Here is a 15,467-nt window from a genome sequence, read left to right as displayed (position 1 = left end):
ATAAATCAACATAGTTTACAGTTGGCGTAAAGGAAAATCTTGTAAAGATGGATGAAGTTTTTATTGACAACTATGCATTAAACCGGGAGACAGACAGATAAGTTGGGACTTCCTGTTACCTTAATGTGTACCGTAAAGCACATAGCAAATGCACAACCATATTTGTCAACAACCATATACACTTCTAACTTCCAGGCCAAACCCCCTATGAACGCAGCAGCACGGATACTGACTGGAACCAGACGACGTGATCATATAACTCCTGTCTTGGCTTCTCTTCACTGGCTCCCAGTGAGAAATAGAATAGATTTTAAAATACTTCTACATACAAGGCCCTGAATATTCAGGCACCTTCTTACATTTGTGACTTAATCACTTTATATCAACCGAATAGACCGCTGCGCTCCCTGAACTCAGGTCTACTGGTTATTCCTAAAATAAATAGAAGTAGAATCAGTGGTAGAACATTTAGCTACCAGGCTCCTCTCCTGTGGAACCAACTTCCGCTTTCAGTCAGACAGTCTGACTCTGTCTCTGCCTTTAAGGTGAGACTGAAAACCTACCTCTTTAACATAGCCTATAGTCGAAGCTAGATCAGGTATGTCCTGATTAGAATAGTCTATCTTATGCTGCCATAGGCTTAGACTGCTGGGGGAATTTCCCATCATGCACTTAGAATGAGCACACAGACTTTGCATGAGCCGCACTTTCTCTACCCCGCCCTTGATTTTTTATCCCTCACCACTTACCTGATGTCCCCCCATGAGATGTAGCACATAAATCCACATGTAGCACATCTCTAACTGATTTTAATCTCTTACAGTTCTGCTGACACCAGTGAACGACATGAGGTCAGGACATGAAAGAGGACTCCGTCATCTTCAAATCTCTGACCACAACAGTCTTCTCTACAGGCTGTGACAAACCCAGTGATCCAGATGGATCCTGGCATTTAAAGACTTTATCACTTTTTTATTCTTTGTCATTGTGTATTGTATGTTTTGGGTAACATCTACTGCACGTCTGTCCGTCCAGGGAGTGGATCCCTCACCTGTGGTTCTCCCTAAGGTTTCTACCCTTTTCCCTGTTATAAGGGTTTTTTCCCTGGTAGTTTATCCTTACCCTGGACAAAGGTCTAAGGACAGAGGATGTTACCAACCCTGTGAAGTCCCGTGAGACGAACTATGTTTTGTAAACTGTGGGCTATACAAATAAAGATTGATTGAGATTGATATGAAATAGCCCAGTGAGGAACTATTTGGTACTGCTAGTTATCCAGTCTGTTCTCTTTAGTTTTTTCTCATTTTATCCTGCCACCATAGCTCTCACTGGTCAGGAATATCTATGATTACACACTGCTTCACAACATCATTAAATTAAGACTCTTGTAATTGTTTTGATTGAGAGACTGCTCGAGGCAGAAACTACATCTGCATTTTAAACAAACAGCAAATTAACAATTTTAGCTTGTTGCATGAATGGTGTCCAACATAACTCCAACTTCTGCAAAAATAAACCCAGAGGACATATTTACATTACTGCTGATCAGAGTCAGAGTTGTTAACCCTGTTCATCATATTACTAAGTAACCTATTACAGAATCATGCTAAGGAGGAATAAATGCTGTTGGAGTAGTTTTATATTTAACACTTATTTTGTCTTAAAATGAACTTTATTGTACAATGTCTGGAACCTGAACACCAAATGTTGTTCTCTCCATATGTCAGCATGATCAGAATGAGTCACTTTTTAGCCTCTTTCTCTAACAAGCTCCCACTACAGTTTCAGAGTACATATTTTTATGACATCATTGGAAACCATACATCCATCGTCTACTGCTTTTTCCTAACTGTTGTAAAAACAGCTCCTTCCCCTCTCCCAGCCATGTGCATTAGTTTTCAACGGAGCCAGCGAACCCAAGCCGTGGGGACATGTCCATGCCAGTCAGCAATTGTTTTCTATGATTCTGCGTTTTAAGTTTTCTGCATTTAAAAAAAAAAAAAAAAAAAAAAAAAGGGTTGAATGTTGTGGCCCCCTGCTTGGTCAGACAGTTGCCTCCTCTGACAATGGTTTTCTCTGCTTCTTTTTTTTCTTCCACGATGAATGTCTAAAATAATGCTATCCCTGCCTTGATCTTATAGTACCTGGCATTACATGTATATCATGAGACCTTAGACTTTGCGAGACCTCCTGATTCTGAGGAGCTCAGCTCAGCGGCCCTGACCTTGCAAAGCTCTTTTTATGGTAACAGATGATCGGGAGAGTGGAGCCAGCCACCAGTATCCCTGCAACAAGCCATTTAACCATCATAATGACTCCAAAGCTGTTAAATTAGGGTAAAAATCCTGCATGTGGTCTTAATTTCCAATCACAGACAGGGTTAATAGTTTTTTCTCAGCTTTTTAAAATACTGAACTTGTGAATGCATAACGGAGGAAAGAATGTGACATGGCCAAGATGTACTTTTATGATGGGACAGATCTCTCCACCCTGTTTACTCACCACCAGCTTTTTAACCAGAGCTTCTCTCTCTGTGACCATCTCTCTGAGCTCTGCTATGAGATGCAGATCCTCTGGTCGACTTTCTCTATTCCTCAACTTCTCCTCTGTTCCCTCCAACCTAGACACACACAAAGGGGGTAAATGTTCACATGCTGCCAGCACAGTCCTCAGGAGCAATGTGGGGTTGAGTGTCTTGCCCAAGGAGACATCGGCATGTAGAGCCAGGAATTGAACACAACCTGAGTTGAAAGACAAGGCTCTCTACCACTGAGCTACCATGCAAAAGAGAAATCTATACAGAAAGAGAAACAGCCTCTGAAGAGGCTTAATCACACCGTTTCTGTCACTTACAGTATTTGCAGAGCAGAAATCTTGTCTTTGAGGACCTCCTGAGCCTTGTTGAAGTCAGCCAGCATGATTTGTGTTTCTCTGTGATGAACCACACTCATCTCTCCCAGCTCCCTCTCGTGTCTCTTTGCCAAGTCTTGTTCATGAGCCCTGCAGGATAGAAGTACGGACAAACAGTGTTTTACATGAATTACAGTGACTATGTTTTTACACTTACACTCACTTTAACATTGTGTTTTGCACGGTTGCTTCATTGTGGAACTGGAAAAAACCACATGCTGCGTGTGCTCGATACAGTAAACACACTAACAGCACTCAATTATGAGCCACTGGAGTCTTTTTTTTTTTTTTTTTTTTTACCTGTCCTGTCCAGTACCTTGGGCATGCACTATGGTTGACTGCATGTCTTTTGGTGTTGAACAGATTTTGCTGTTTGCAGGGCGAGTAATTACAGAACTGTAATCCCCGTCCTGCTATTTATGTATTTTTTTTATTGATTTATATATTTATTAGGTTGTGTGGGAGGACCGGGCCGGACAGGGGGGTGGGGGTGAGGGTGGGTAGACAGACAAGGGAGGTGTGAGAGAGATGGGGAGAAAGAGGGAGAGAAAGAGAGAGGGAGGGAGAGAAAGAGAGAGGGAGGGAGGGAGGGAGAGAGACACTAGATAGAAATAAGTAGCTGTGGCAGTGGGGCTTGGTTAGAGCGACGGCTGCTGGAGAGAAGGGAGGAGTGGCTCAGCCAGTGATCAGACAGCTGGACAGAATCAGGTAATTAAGTCAGCTATATAAGCACGTTTGTAACCTGGTTCTGGTCTTCTTGCAGTAGGCTGGGTCCGCACACACAAGAGAGAGAGAGAGAGAGAGAGAGAGAGAGAGAGAGAGAGAGAGACTGACATAGCAGCAACAGCTGTCTTCTTTCGTTCGTTTGATTGTATTGTTTTGTTTTGCAATAAACTGGACTTTTCACTTCCTCAACGCCGCCTCCTCGTCCTTCCCGTACCCCAGTGAGTAGGAAATAGCTCACATTGGCACCTGAACAGGGACTATGGAAGGACAATTTCCGCTGTCGCTGGCCCTTCTGCACCTCGCTGCGATGCAGGAGAGCACCACCACGCTGCAGCAGCAGCAGTCCCAGCTCCTCGCGGACATTGCGGTGTCGCAGCGGGACGATCGTGCTCTCCTGCGGGAGCTGCTGCAACGTCCGGCTGCCCACGGCGCCGACCCGGAGCCCGGTCGGGGCCGGTCTCCGCCCATCGCCCTACAGCGGATGACCGCTGAAGATGACCCGGAGGCTTATTTGGACATCTTCGAGGGCACGGCGTAGGCGTGTGGGTGGCCGGAGGAGGAGAGAGCGCTTCGGCTTCTTCCCCTGCTCACCTGCGTGGCGCAGCTGGCCGTGCACAGCCTGCCGGCGGCTGCGCGCCACGACTACATACAGCTGAGGAGAGTCATCCTGGACCGGCTGGGCAGTACGTCGGAGGGACACCGGCGGTGGTTCAGGGGGATCTCCTTTGAAGAAGCCGGGCGCCCCTTTGCTTACGCGCAGCAGCTCCTGGACGCATCGAGGCGCTGGCTCCAGCCGGGGACCCACTCCGCTGAGGACGTCGTTGGACAGGTGGCGCTGGAGCAATTTGTGGCGGGGTTACCATCAGCTAGAGCCAATTGGGTCCAGTGCCACCGCCCTGCCAACATCGAGGTAGCGATCGTCCTCGCGGAGGACCATCTCTCTCTTCCCCTGCGGAGCATGAAGGAGGAGGCCAGGCCAGCGACGATTCCTGCCAGCTGTCCCACGCCAGCCCCGAGGAGGAGGTTCCCAGCGGCATCGGCGCCTGCACCACACCCACACACACAGCCGGAGCATGCAGTGGGGCAAGTGGTTCGGGTTGCCGGGCCGCCGGCCCCCTCCCCCGGTTCGGAAGGGACGTACCGTATACCGGTATGTATACAAGGGGGTACACACCAAGCTCTACTGGATTCTGGTTGTGAACAGACCATGATCCATCAGCGCTTGGTTCGACCGGGGGCATTGTTAGAGGCATCGTGGGTGAGGGTGAGGTGTGTGCATGGGGATATTCACGATTTTCCGGTGGTGGCTCTGGAAATTTATTTTAAAGGGAAAAAACATAGAGTAAAGGCTGGAGTTAGTACTCGCCTCACTCACCCTTTTGGGAACAAATTGGCCGGGGTTTACGAGCTTAGCGGGGGAAACCATGAGGGTGCGGTCACGTAAGTCAGGGAAATGTGAGTTATGTGCTGTCCTTAGTGGTGAGGCGGAAGTGCCGCATCCCGACGCTGCTGGGGGGGGGGGGCACAGATGGCTCCCATGGAAGATTTTCCACTCGCACAGTCTCGTGATGAGACCCTCCGTCACGCCTTTGACCAAGTGATGGAAATTGATGGTTGTCCGGTTCACCCTAACGCAGCACTCACTCACCCCTACTTTGTTGTCGTTAAAGACCGATTATACAGAGTGAGTCGTGACGCTCAAACAGGGAAAGAGCTCTCCCAGTTGTTAGTCCCAAAAAGCCGCCGAGAAACAATTTTCCAGGCGGCTCACCACAACCCCATGGCGGGTCACCTCGGATATGATAAGACACTGAACCGGATCATGGCCCGATTTTACTGGCCGGGCATTCGGGCGGATGTAAGTCAGTGGTGTGCATCCTGCCGTGAATGTCAATTAGTCAACCCTCTGGCCAACCCAAAAGCGCCCTTGCGCCCATTACCATTAATGGAGGTCCCTTTTGATAGACTTGCCATGGACCTCATCTGGCCATTAGACGGGAGCGCACGGGGATACCGATTTGTATTAGTTCTAGTGGACTATGCAACGCGCTATCCCGAGGCAGTACCCCTGCGCAGCATCTCGGCGAAGAGTGTTGCACAGGCACTGTTTCAGGTCATCTCCCGAGTTGGGATCCCGAAAGAGATCCTGACTGACCAGGGCACATCATTTATGTCACATACACTACGCGAGCTATACGAATTACTGGGCGTCCGCTCAAATCGGACTAGTGTGTACCATCCCCAGACTGACGGCCTGGTGGAGCGGTTAAACAAAACACTAAAGAACATGATTCGTAAGTTCATGCACGAGGATAGTCGTAATTGGGATAAATGGTTGGACCCTCTGTTGTTTGCAGTGAGGGGGGTCCCCCAGGCCTACACGGGTTTTTCGCCCTTTGAACTCCTGTTCGGCAGAAAACCTCGGGGTGTCTTGGACCTGGTTAAGGAAAACTGGGAGGCAGGTCCAAGCACCAGTAAAAACGAGGTACAGCACGTCCTGGACCTGCGAGCAAAGCTCCATTCACTGGGTCAGTTATCACGGGAGAGTCATGGCAAGCCACGGCTAGGTCCCCCGGGGCTCCCCCCGACAGACCGACAGCCGACCTAACCACCCCCCGCAGCCGCCAGCGCCCCAGAGCTCCACCTCCGCCCCCCAGCCCAGTCGGAAGGCGGGCGGGACACAGGTACCCGGGAGGTGGGCTTAACAAATCTGTTTTCCCCCATACAAATCAGGGCGTAGAAGAGTAAAGTATTCAAAATGGGTGATAAAGAGGGTAGATTTATTTTAGTAAGGGGAAAGATAGATGGGAATCCAATTACCCTAATGAATGTCTATTAGTTTCTTCCAACTAACTGAAATAGAAGGCCTCTCGATCTGTGGAGGGGATTTAACATCTGTGGCCAAAGTTGGACTCATCTTGTGGAAAAACCCAGAACAGGAAGTCCTATAAGAAAGTTAACACTTTTTGTGGAGGTGTTCTTAATTGATGTATGGCCAGTGTTGGGGAGTAATGAATAACATGTAACGACGTTACGTAATTTAATTACAAAATTTACGTAATTGTAATCCGTTACATTACTGGGAGAAAATATGTAATTAAATTACAGTTGCTTTTGGAAATTTCAATGATTACAACTTAAGTTACATTTGAAAAATTGCCACAAAAGCTCGGATTTATTAAATAGTTTTTTCCTCCCGATGGGGAGAAACTGACGCTTGTGATTGGCTCTCTCTGGTCATGTGCCATTCGACTCAACCGACAAACCGTCGGCGGCAGTCAGACTCAGCAGCGATAATGAAAAGTAATCAAAATGAAATCAAATGTAATTAGTTACATTACTTTGAGAAAGTAATTGAAATAGTTACACTACTATTACATTTTCAACAGGGTAACTTGTAATTGTAACCAACTACATTTCCAAAGTAATCTTCCCAACACTGTATATGGCGAGATTTTTCCCTAACAGAAGGGATTACACTTACCATTCTGCTCCTCACTCTCTCTATACAAGAATCGGGACAATAGATCTAAGTGATATTTGTTGGTCTGCGATCACAAAATAAGGGTTGCATGATACATTGAGAAAAATTAGACATATCAGGAACGAAATTAATAATTCGTCCACACAAGAAATTTAGAAAAACTTAATCTTTCTGAAACAGAAACACTACGAAAGTCAAATCTATGAAGCTATTGGCATGGAAACTGAAAAAAAGCATAGTGGGAATTGCAATTAATAAAATTAAGGATCCCAGGACAAAAGCGATACAAAATAAACTAAATGAAATTCAGGAAGCTTTTGAAGCCTTACAAAACCTTATATTCTGAAGTCTCAGGTGGGAGAGTAGCCCAAATTGACAGCTTTCTGAATTCCCTAGATTTACCCACTAGATGAAAATCAAAATGAAATGATATAACTAAAAATTAAAAGTTGCAATTGGTAGACTTAAATTAAGCAAATCGCCAGGATCTGATGGTTACATGGCAGAGTGGTACAAGGAATTAAAAAAGAACTCATGCCTGTTTTACTTCCCACTCTGAATTTGGCTTTAAAAAATGCACAAATGCCACCCAGCAAGGAGGCAATAATTTAAGCCACCATACCAAAATATGGCAAGGATAAAATGGAGTGTGGCTCTTTTAGGCCAATCTCTGTTCTTAATGTGGACGACAAATGATTTACTTCTATTATGGCAAAACGATTAGAGGAATTCCTACCGACACTGAAACATAATGATCAAACAGGTTTCATACGTCAACAGCAAACACAAGACCATATACGAGCGACACTACATAGTATGGATCACATATGAAGAAATCAAATTGAAGCAATTGTGCGAGTGTAGATGCTGAAAAGGCCTTTGATTCGGCTAACTGTTTTTTTGAGTTTTGCATAGATTCGGCTTCCGTGATGCAACTATTAAAATCATACAGGCACTATATGACAAACCTACCGCTACAATCAAAGTCAATGGATATTTATCAAATAGTTTTACCCTAGAAAGGGGCACCAGGCATGGCTATTCATGGTCACCACTACTTTTCACACTGTATTTAGAATTACTAGCTCAGTTCATCAGACAAAATGAAGTTAACAAGAATCATTATTAAAGGGAAGGAATATAAATTGGCCTGTTATGCAGATGACATCTTGATTTACCTTGGGCACCCAACACACTCTCTCTGCCTAAATAAAAAAATAAAGGATGATATAGCAAGAGGGAACTTCATTCCTTTTTTTCTCTTAGTTCAAGAATTTATGAGAGAGATGAGAGTTTGTTACCCATAATATGACCCTAACACAAAACAAACAAAAAAACCTTCACTTCAAAATAAATAAACAAGCAACGCTAAGCCAGCCCACCAGGCTTATAATGCACTGGGGGAAATGACTATACTGCCTAGACCTTTATATTTATTTCAAACCCAGCCAATAGAGATTAAGCAAAACCAATTTAATGAGTGGGACAAAATGCTATCCAGGTATATATGGCAAGGTAAGAGACCAAGGGTTGCGTTTTGTGGGTGACCTACTTAGGTTGCCACCACAATTGACTACAGGTGCAGCAGTGGTTTAGCCGGCCCTATTTAAATGAGGATTTTGCACGAGTCAAGGGTTGTCAACATGGAGAAAGAGAAAGAGCAGACTCAACAGAAGCGCAAAATGAAATTTCAAGCCACTGATCAGAATGTACAGCTGACGTTCTGCGATGAGCAGATACCTGGGATCGAGGGATATGACATCTATGAAGGGGCCTTACCCATGTTTCCCAGGTCGATAGGACCTTTTTTTATTTCTTCAAAAAAAGGTGCGATGTTCTGCTGTTACTGGTCAATGAACAAACCGGGGAACTCTCTCTCTTGCAGAAATTATTTTCCAGACTGGGCAGACTAGTAAAAATAATGTGGAAGAGGTGTAGCTACATGCAGAAAAATATCAACAATATATGATATCAAAAGAAAACAACATTTGTTTCATAAAGCCAGTATTTAGGAGCAAACTAGTGGACAAATATTTAACAAATAACTGTGCTGTTCTTGTAAAGTGTCAATGTGAGCGTGCATCTAGGCGGGGGGAGGATGGGGCTCACCTTATTTTAGATATTATTGTTTTGCAGAGCAGATGAGAGCAGTGATATGCTGGTGCAGCCGGTCATGTATGGTTCAATGGAAAAGCATTGAGGAAAAAAATGCCCTCCATCCATATACAGGCAATCTTAGCAGATAAACTACAAAACCATATGAATAACATTGATAACCCATGGGTGGTGTGGATGCTTAAAGCATGGAAAACTATGCTTGTATAAGGGTCTGTCGAATTTGAAACCACATTCAACTGCATAAATTAAAAAAAATGGGAAGGAAGGAGGTATAACTATATCTGAGGAAGAATGGACAATAATTTGGAGGTACCAATGGAGATGTACCAGCTCACAGAAGTGGAGGGAGTTTGGATAGAAAAGCCTAATTAGGTACTTTATTACACCTTCTCAGAAGTCTCATTATGATAATAATTCCTCTGTCTGCTGGAGGAACTGCTGTCTGCTGTTCTGTCATTAAGGGCTATTGGAGAGAGATACATAATGCCCTACAGGATATCTTAAACTGTGAAATACCCCTCGAGAGTAAGGCTATGTTTTTCGGACTCATACCTGAGGAATGACTGAAGAGATAAACATTTAATAAATGTCTTGCTGGTCGCCTGTAAGAAGAGTATAACCAGGAAATGGTTATCACAAGAGAGCCCAACTTTAAATCTACAGATGGATGGACATTTATAAAATGGAGAGGATAACTGCATTTGTTAGAAATTGGCTTCATACTGGGACAACTGGGTCAAATGTGTCACACCCCATAGGCCTGATTTTATTGTCACAAACCAATGAATGTGCTATACAAAAAGGATCACTCCCTACCTGTACATAGTTATATTGCTGTTGTGTGTTTTTCTTTTCATGATTTAGACATAAACCAAAAGTGTTATTTGTGCATTTAGAACAGACAACAGATGTAAGATGTATGCATATGTGTTATACCGGATGAATATCTGAACTGAACGTCATATTTTTTACAAAAAAAAAAAAATGCTGATTTTCATCAGCTGCTTTAACTCTTATGGCATGAGGATAATTTCTCTGCAAACTGGGTTGAGTTACTGTTGAGTTCCAACTTAATTCGAGATAATGACAAACTGAATGGTATGATCTTGGAGTTGGTAGCTACAGCCTCTGATCATGTACCTTATCTGATGATTGGCTTCACTACGAACCCGCAGAACCTCTTTGCCCTTCAGCTCCAGTTCTCTGGTCAGAGTGTCGATGGTCTCGTTCAGGGAGTGGATCTCATGGTCCAGACTGGTGATGCGGTTGCTACGGGAACACACCTCTGCTTCGAGGTCTGAGAGACGAACCAGGAGCTCTTGTTCCTTAAACACGTGTGTGCACATTAAATCATTAAAGTCTCTGTAAAGCGATACAAATATCTCTCCTGATTTGTTACCCCACAGAAAAATGTCTTACTAACCACCTTACTAAATTTGAATGACTAAAAAAGTGTTTAAAAATTAGGTTTTTAAACACACATACTGGTTTATTTTCCTTAGTGGGGACCAAAGTTCGTCAGTGTTTGTACAGAACATAAACATACATGCACGTGTCAAATTTTCTGTTCAACAAACAAGTAGAGAAGCAACGTTCACCTGCTTTGGTCCCAACCTAAGTGTGTATGTGAGCCAATGTCCACTGGAGAAGTTCTGTCCTCTCCTCCTAATGCACTGTGACACACATTATCATTTAAACACTTTAGTGGGGACCAAAGTTTGTCACACTTTGTACAGAATACAAACGTTAACCGCACAGGTATCAAACTTCCTGTTCAACAAACAAGTAGAGAAATCAATTTCACCGACTTTGGTCCTAACTAAAGTGTGCATGCAAGTATGTGTCCACTGAAGGAGCCCTGGCCTCTTCTCTTCTCACACACATGCTGGTTTATAGCTTTAGTGGGGACCAAAGTCCATCAACATCAATGTCTGTCAGTGTTTGTTCAGAATATTAACGTAAACGCAGAGGTGGAAAGTAACGATATACATTTACTCAAGTTACTGTATTGAATACTTTTTTTGAGTTTTTTGTATTTTTTAAGTACAAAAAAAATCTGGATTTTGTATTTTACTTGAGTACGTATTGACTCAAGTATTGTACTTAGTTACTTTATAAATCCTATCCGTTACTGAGCAAAAATAAACATTCAGCACAATGAAGACCTACAGGGGGAAAATATACAGCAGAACCAGACGAATGATGATGTGATTATCACCAGCACTGGCGCGTGAACATAGAGGGCGTGGCCAAAAGTGACGTCATATCCTGTGTCGTGCCAGGCGCGTGAGCTCCAAAATAGTTTTGGATTTCTGACCCTTGTCATGTTTCTACTACCCTCACACCCCACGCAAAGTAACTAAGTAACTTTTACTTAAAGTACATTTCAAATGAACTACTTTTTACTTGTACTTGAGTACATTTTCAGATGACTACTTTTACTTCTACTTGAGTAATATTTCATCAAAGTATTGGTACTTTTACTTGAGTACAAAATTTTAGTACTTTTTCCACCTCTGCGTAAACGCTAAATTATCAAAGCACTTGTTGAGCAAAAATGTAAAGAAGGAACATTATTTTACAATTTTACAGTATATTATAATTAATAAGTATATATATAATTATACAAACAGAGCTGGTTTAGCTAAAATCCTGGTCACTCTCTCCCTCTTTGTTTATCAGTGGTACTGCACACTCACAGAAGGAGACTGCTCTTCTTCTCTACTTCATTTCCTCATTTTGAGGACATTTAAATAACGCAGCAGAGCTTTCCTGCTTATTTCAGCCAATATTATATATATCAAATATATAATGTGTAAGGAACATAAACACTGTATTTGCTTTATAGAGAATGTAATAAGATGTTTCGATGTTTTGAGATGCTAGAGGTGTTACCTGCTGGTGGCTGTGCTCCATGGCTTTCTCCAGCTCTCGTTTAGCAGCACTATTTTCTTTAAGGTGAATCTGCTTGAGATGCTCAACAGCTGAAGCATGGAGGTGGTTCAGCTCTGCACGAAGAGAGGCTGCCAGATGGAGACAGTGCACTTCACTGACAATATGTCTGACAAAACACACTAAAATCACACAATTTAGCCAAAATGTAAAAAAAAAGAAGTATGCAAATGTATCGTTGGCTAGCCATTTTTAGCAATACCAGTCAATAACAACAATCTCCAAACAGCGTAGCAACATGTCTCCAGTTAAAAATGAAACAGTACTATGCGTTACTGTGGAGAAAATACAAAAGAAGTGCTTATCATCGTAAAAAATAGTAAAAGGTGGCACAAAATCTAGGTCCAGGTCACCACAGAAGAAGGATAAGAAGTTGTAATTTGAGGACACGGATAAAGGGCGACAGTAGCTGTTGATACATGATGGTGTTTCACTGCTTCCATCTATACTTCATCTCCATCTATTTGCTTCTTGCTCTGAGTCAAGGAATGCTTTGGTTTCCTCATCAGTCCACTCTTTTTGATGTGGGTTTAAGCAGGTGTTATATCCATTTTTTGTGCAGTCGTTTATTTTCTATAAATTACTGTATATTTGGTGGTTGTAGGCTATTTTTTTTACTCTGTTATGCTGTGTATTGCTTTGCAGATGTTGAAAAACATTTGATGTGATTTGACATTTGCCTTCTAATCTGCTAGTTTCTAGTTTTGTCAGATGATTTCTAAACATTTATTTTAGGAATATGTTTTCATTTAAATTATTCACATTTATTTTTAAACTGTAAAGCAACTGTGACTAATTACAGGTGCAGCATTTCATTATCTGTACCTCTTTTTAAACCTCTTAAACTTCAGATTTAATTTCAAGGTTGGCTTGAATACTGTTTGTTTCATTAGCCCGTTAGTTCATCTGTTACCTTACAGTTGGTGCAAGTGACAGATTTGTGCTGTTATTGGTCAATAAATCCATAACAACCTCGTATCATATTGTAAATCATGTGACCTGAGATAAAACTAGATTCCATTCACAGCCTTGAGAAAATCTGCTGCTCTTACTGGCAGGATAAATGCAGTAAAACCAAAAATGGGCAGAGCATTTCAGAGCTGGAGGAATTGTCTTGGATTATCGGTTGTGCATGAAATGTGAGCCTCTGTCTGGGCTCATCTGGTGGGAGAAGATAAATAGAATTTTATTGTCTCTGTATTTTTCACTGAATAAAACATATTAACTGTTTGGGGCTCAGGACAGAGACAATCCAACCCAAAACAACCTAATAATCAGCTATTTTTCTTCCAATCAGTCATACTGTATATTTAATTGCTGTTAGATCTCCTGAAAAATATAACTTTACTTTACTTGCTGTGGTTTGAGGTTGTCCACAGTGATGAGTTATTTATTAATTACCAAGCTTCGCTTTCCCCTCATCCTCCAGTTCAAACCGCAGTGTCTGCAGCTCCTGGTCTGACTGCTGTCTCAGGATATCTAAGGTCCTCCTGTGGGCCTCCTTCAGAGCATGGACCTCCTCCCTCTGCTCCTGCTTCAGGCGCTCCTCCAGGGCCTAGCAGTGAGGAAAGAGGAGGATAAAGAAAGAGGAGGCATTACAGTATCAGTATGACATGCTACATTACATATACATATAATTGAATACTATAATAAAAATTCTTAGTGCAAGGATACTCTGATAAAATAGTTCTACAATTAGCTGGGAAAAATTACCTAATTATAAGGTAAATTAAACTCAGAAGATAATGACAACATAACCAGCTCTGTCCCACTTCCACACTAATTATCAGCAATTTAAATTATCAGCACATTAAAAACACTCAAAATATTCAATGCTGAGGTATCTGCTTGCTGATGAGGCTTTGACATTTATCCAAAAATTCAGTTGCTCATAATTATAAGAAATAGTTGAATTTGTGAGACAGCACCACTAAGATCCTGATTTATGCTACATCCATACAACACAAAACAATCTAGCTGATGAGAACAAAATGCTGATTTTGCCCATTTCAGAAATGATTACAAACAAATGAAAGAGAAAATCAGTGAAAATAATTATTTTATTCTTCTTTCTTTCCTTTATTAAACCGATGACAAGGTGAAACTGAAAAGTGTTTACAGTGATTTTCATTGATAATGAAAATGCTAATTGTAGAGTGAGACGTTGTTCTTCTCCATTCAGACTTAACAGCTGCCCCAAAACTCTACAACTAAATTAGAGCCAGCGTTTTCAAAATTCCTCTTCAAACGATTTTGGGTTTCTGAAAACTCTGAAAGGAAAATGTGTAGATGTAAGCTTGGAAATAATGTGACGACTGATTAGCATAGTAACACAAATAGGTGAAAATAACCACAAAATACACAAAATACATCCTTTTGTTTAATTGAGTCCATTAATATTGCGCTGTGAAGACACTGATCATTCATCTGTAAATAGAAACAGTGATATTTGATCATCTAATTTTTCCACACATGTTAAAAATGTGCAATTGTTTGTGCTCAAATTTAACTTAACCAAACTGAACTTTTCAATTTAGTGGAAAGTTAGTAGAGAGTTTTAAGCACATATTAAATGTTTTAATTGTGGTATATATTTAGTTGGTATTTATTTGGTTTTTAAGGTGTTTTTAAATATTTAGTGTATATATTTTTTGATTTGACATATTACATGATATTTATTGTAGATTTACAAATTATTTGTGATGTGCCTTTGTATAAAAACAGTAGTCTTCCCATTAGACTCAGCCTATATAAAGGAGTACGCTCCAGTGTTTGGGGGATTGCATGGTGCAATGAGAACACAGGAATGGCCCCTGAACTCAGATTTAAACCACACCAGCCCTGATTTCACATTCCAAAATGGCTGCCACCATACACACACTGCTACTTTTAACACTTACTTTTTATTTTATTTATGAATAGCACTTGTAATGCATTAAGTGATGCAAGATTAAAGGGATACTTCACCGATTTGAATGTGGCTTTGTATTGCTAGAATAGCAGTAGTATTTTTTAGAAAATGTGCTTCCCTCCCTCAGTTTTTCCCTGACTTGTAAACAAATCTGTTTTCCCTTATCCAAATGTGCCCTACTGTGACTCACAGTTCAAATCGGTGAAGTATCCCTTTAAGCTTCTAAGCCTTACAGTCAAACGTTAATTTCTCTTGGCTTCACGGGCACACAAACCCCCCTGCTGGTCAAAGACTATTAAACAGCCAGATACATTGTTGGTCATTTTATCAATTTGTAATACACTCAAGACTGTCCTGCAACAGTGC

The 15,467-nt window shown here is 41.9% G+C and overlaps 1 protein-coding gene across 1 annotated transcript in view; it reads right to left on the bottom strand.

Annotated features, from left to right (window-relative positions):
* Positions 1-15,467, bottom strand: part of fam184aa (family with sequence similarity 184 member Aa) — a gene marked incomplete at both ends in the record, with an annotated part of 121,995 nt that overhangs the window by 6,097 nt on the left and 100,431 nt on the right. Inside the window, 5 exons of the mRNA XM_083896364.1 lie at positions 2,503-2,620; positions 2,854-3,000; positions 10,379-10,563; positions 12,134-12,261; positions 13,592-13,745. Coding sequence (XP_083752490.1) covers positions 2,503-2,620; positions 2,854-3,000; positions 10,379-10,563; positions 12,134-12,261; positions 13,592-13,745 — 732 coding nt within the window. The remainder of the gene's footprint in view (positions 1-2,502; positions 2,621-2,853; positions 3,001-10,378; positions 10,564-12,133; positions 12,262-13,591; positions 13,746-15,467) is intronic.

This window comes from Microchirus variegatus (assembly GCF_963457635.1).
Source record: "Microchirus variegatus genome assembly, chromosome: 1".
NCBI classification, from domain to species: domain Eukaryota; kingdom Metazoa; phylum Chordata; class Actinopteri; order Pleuronectiformes; family Soleidae; genus Microchirus; species Microchirus variegatus.
The sequence above is the reverse complement of the archived record's forward strand: the minus strand, read 5'-3'. Positions and strand labels throughout refer to the sequence as shown.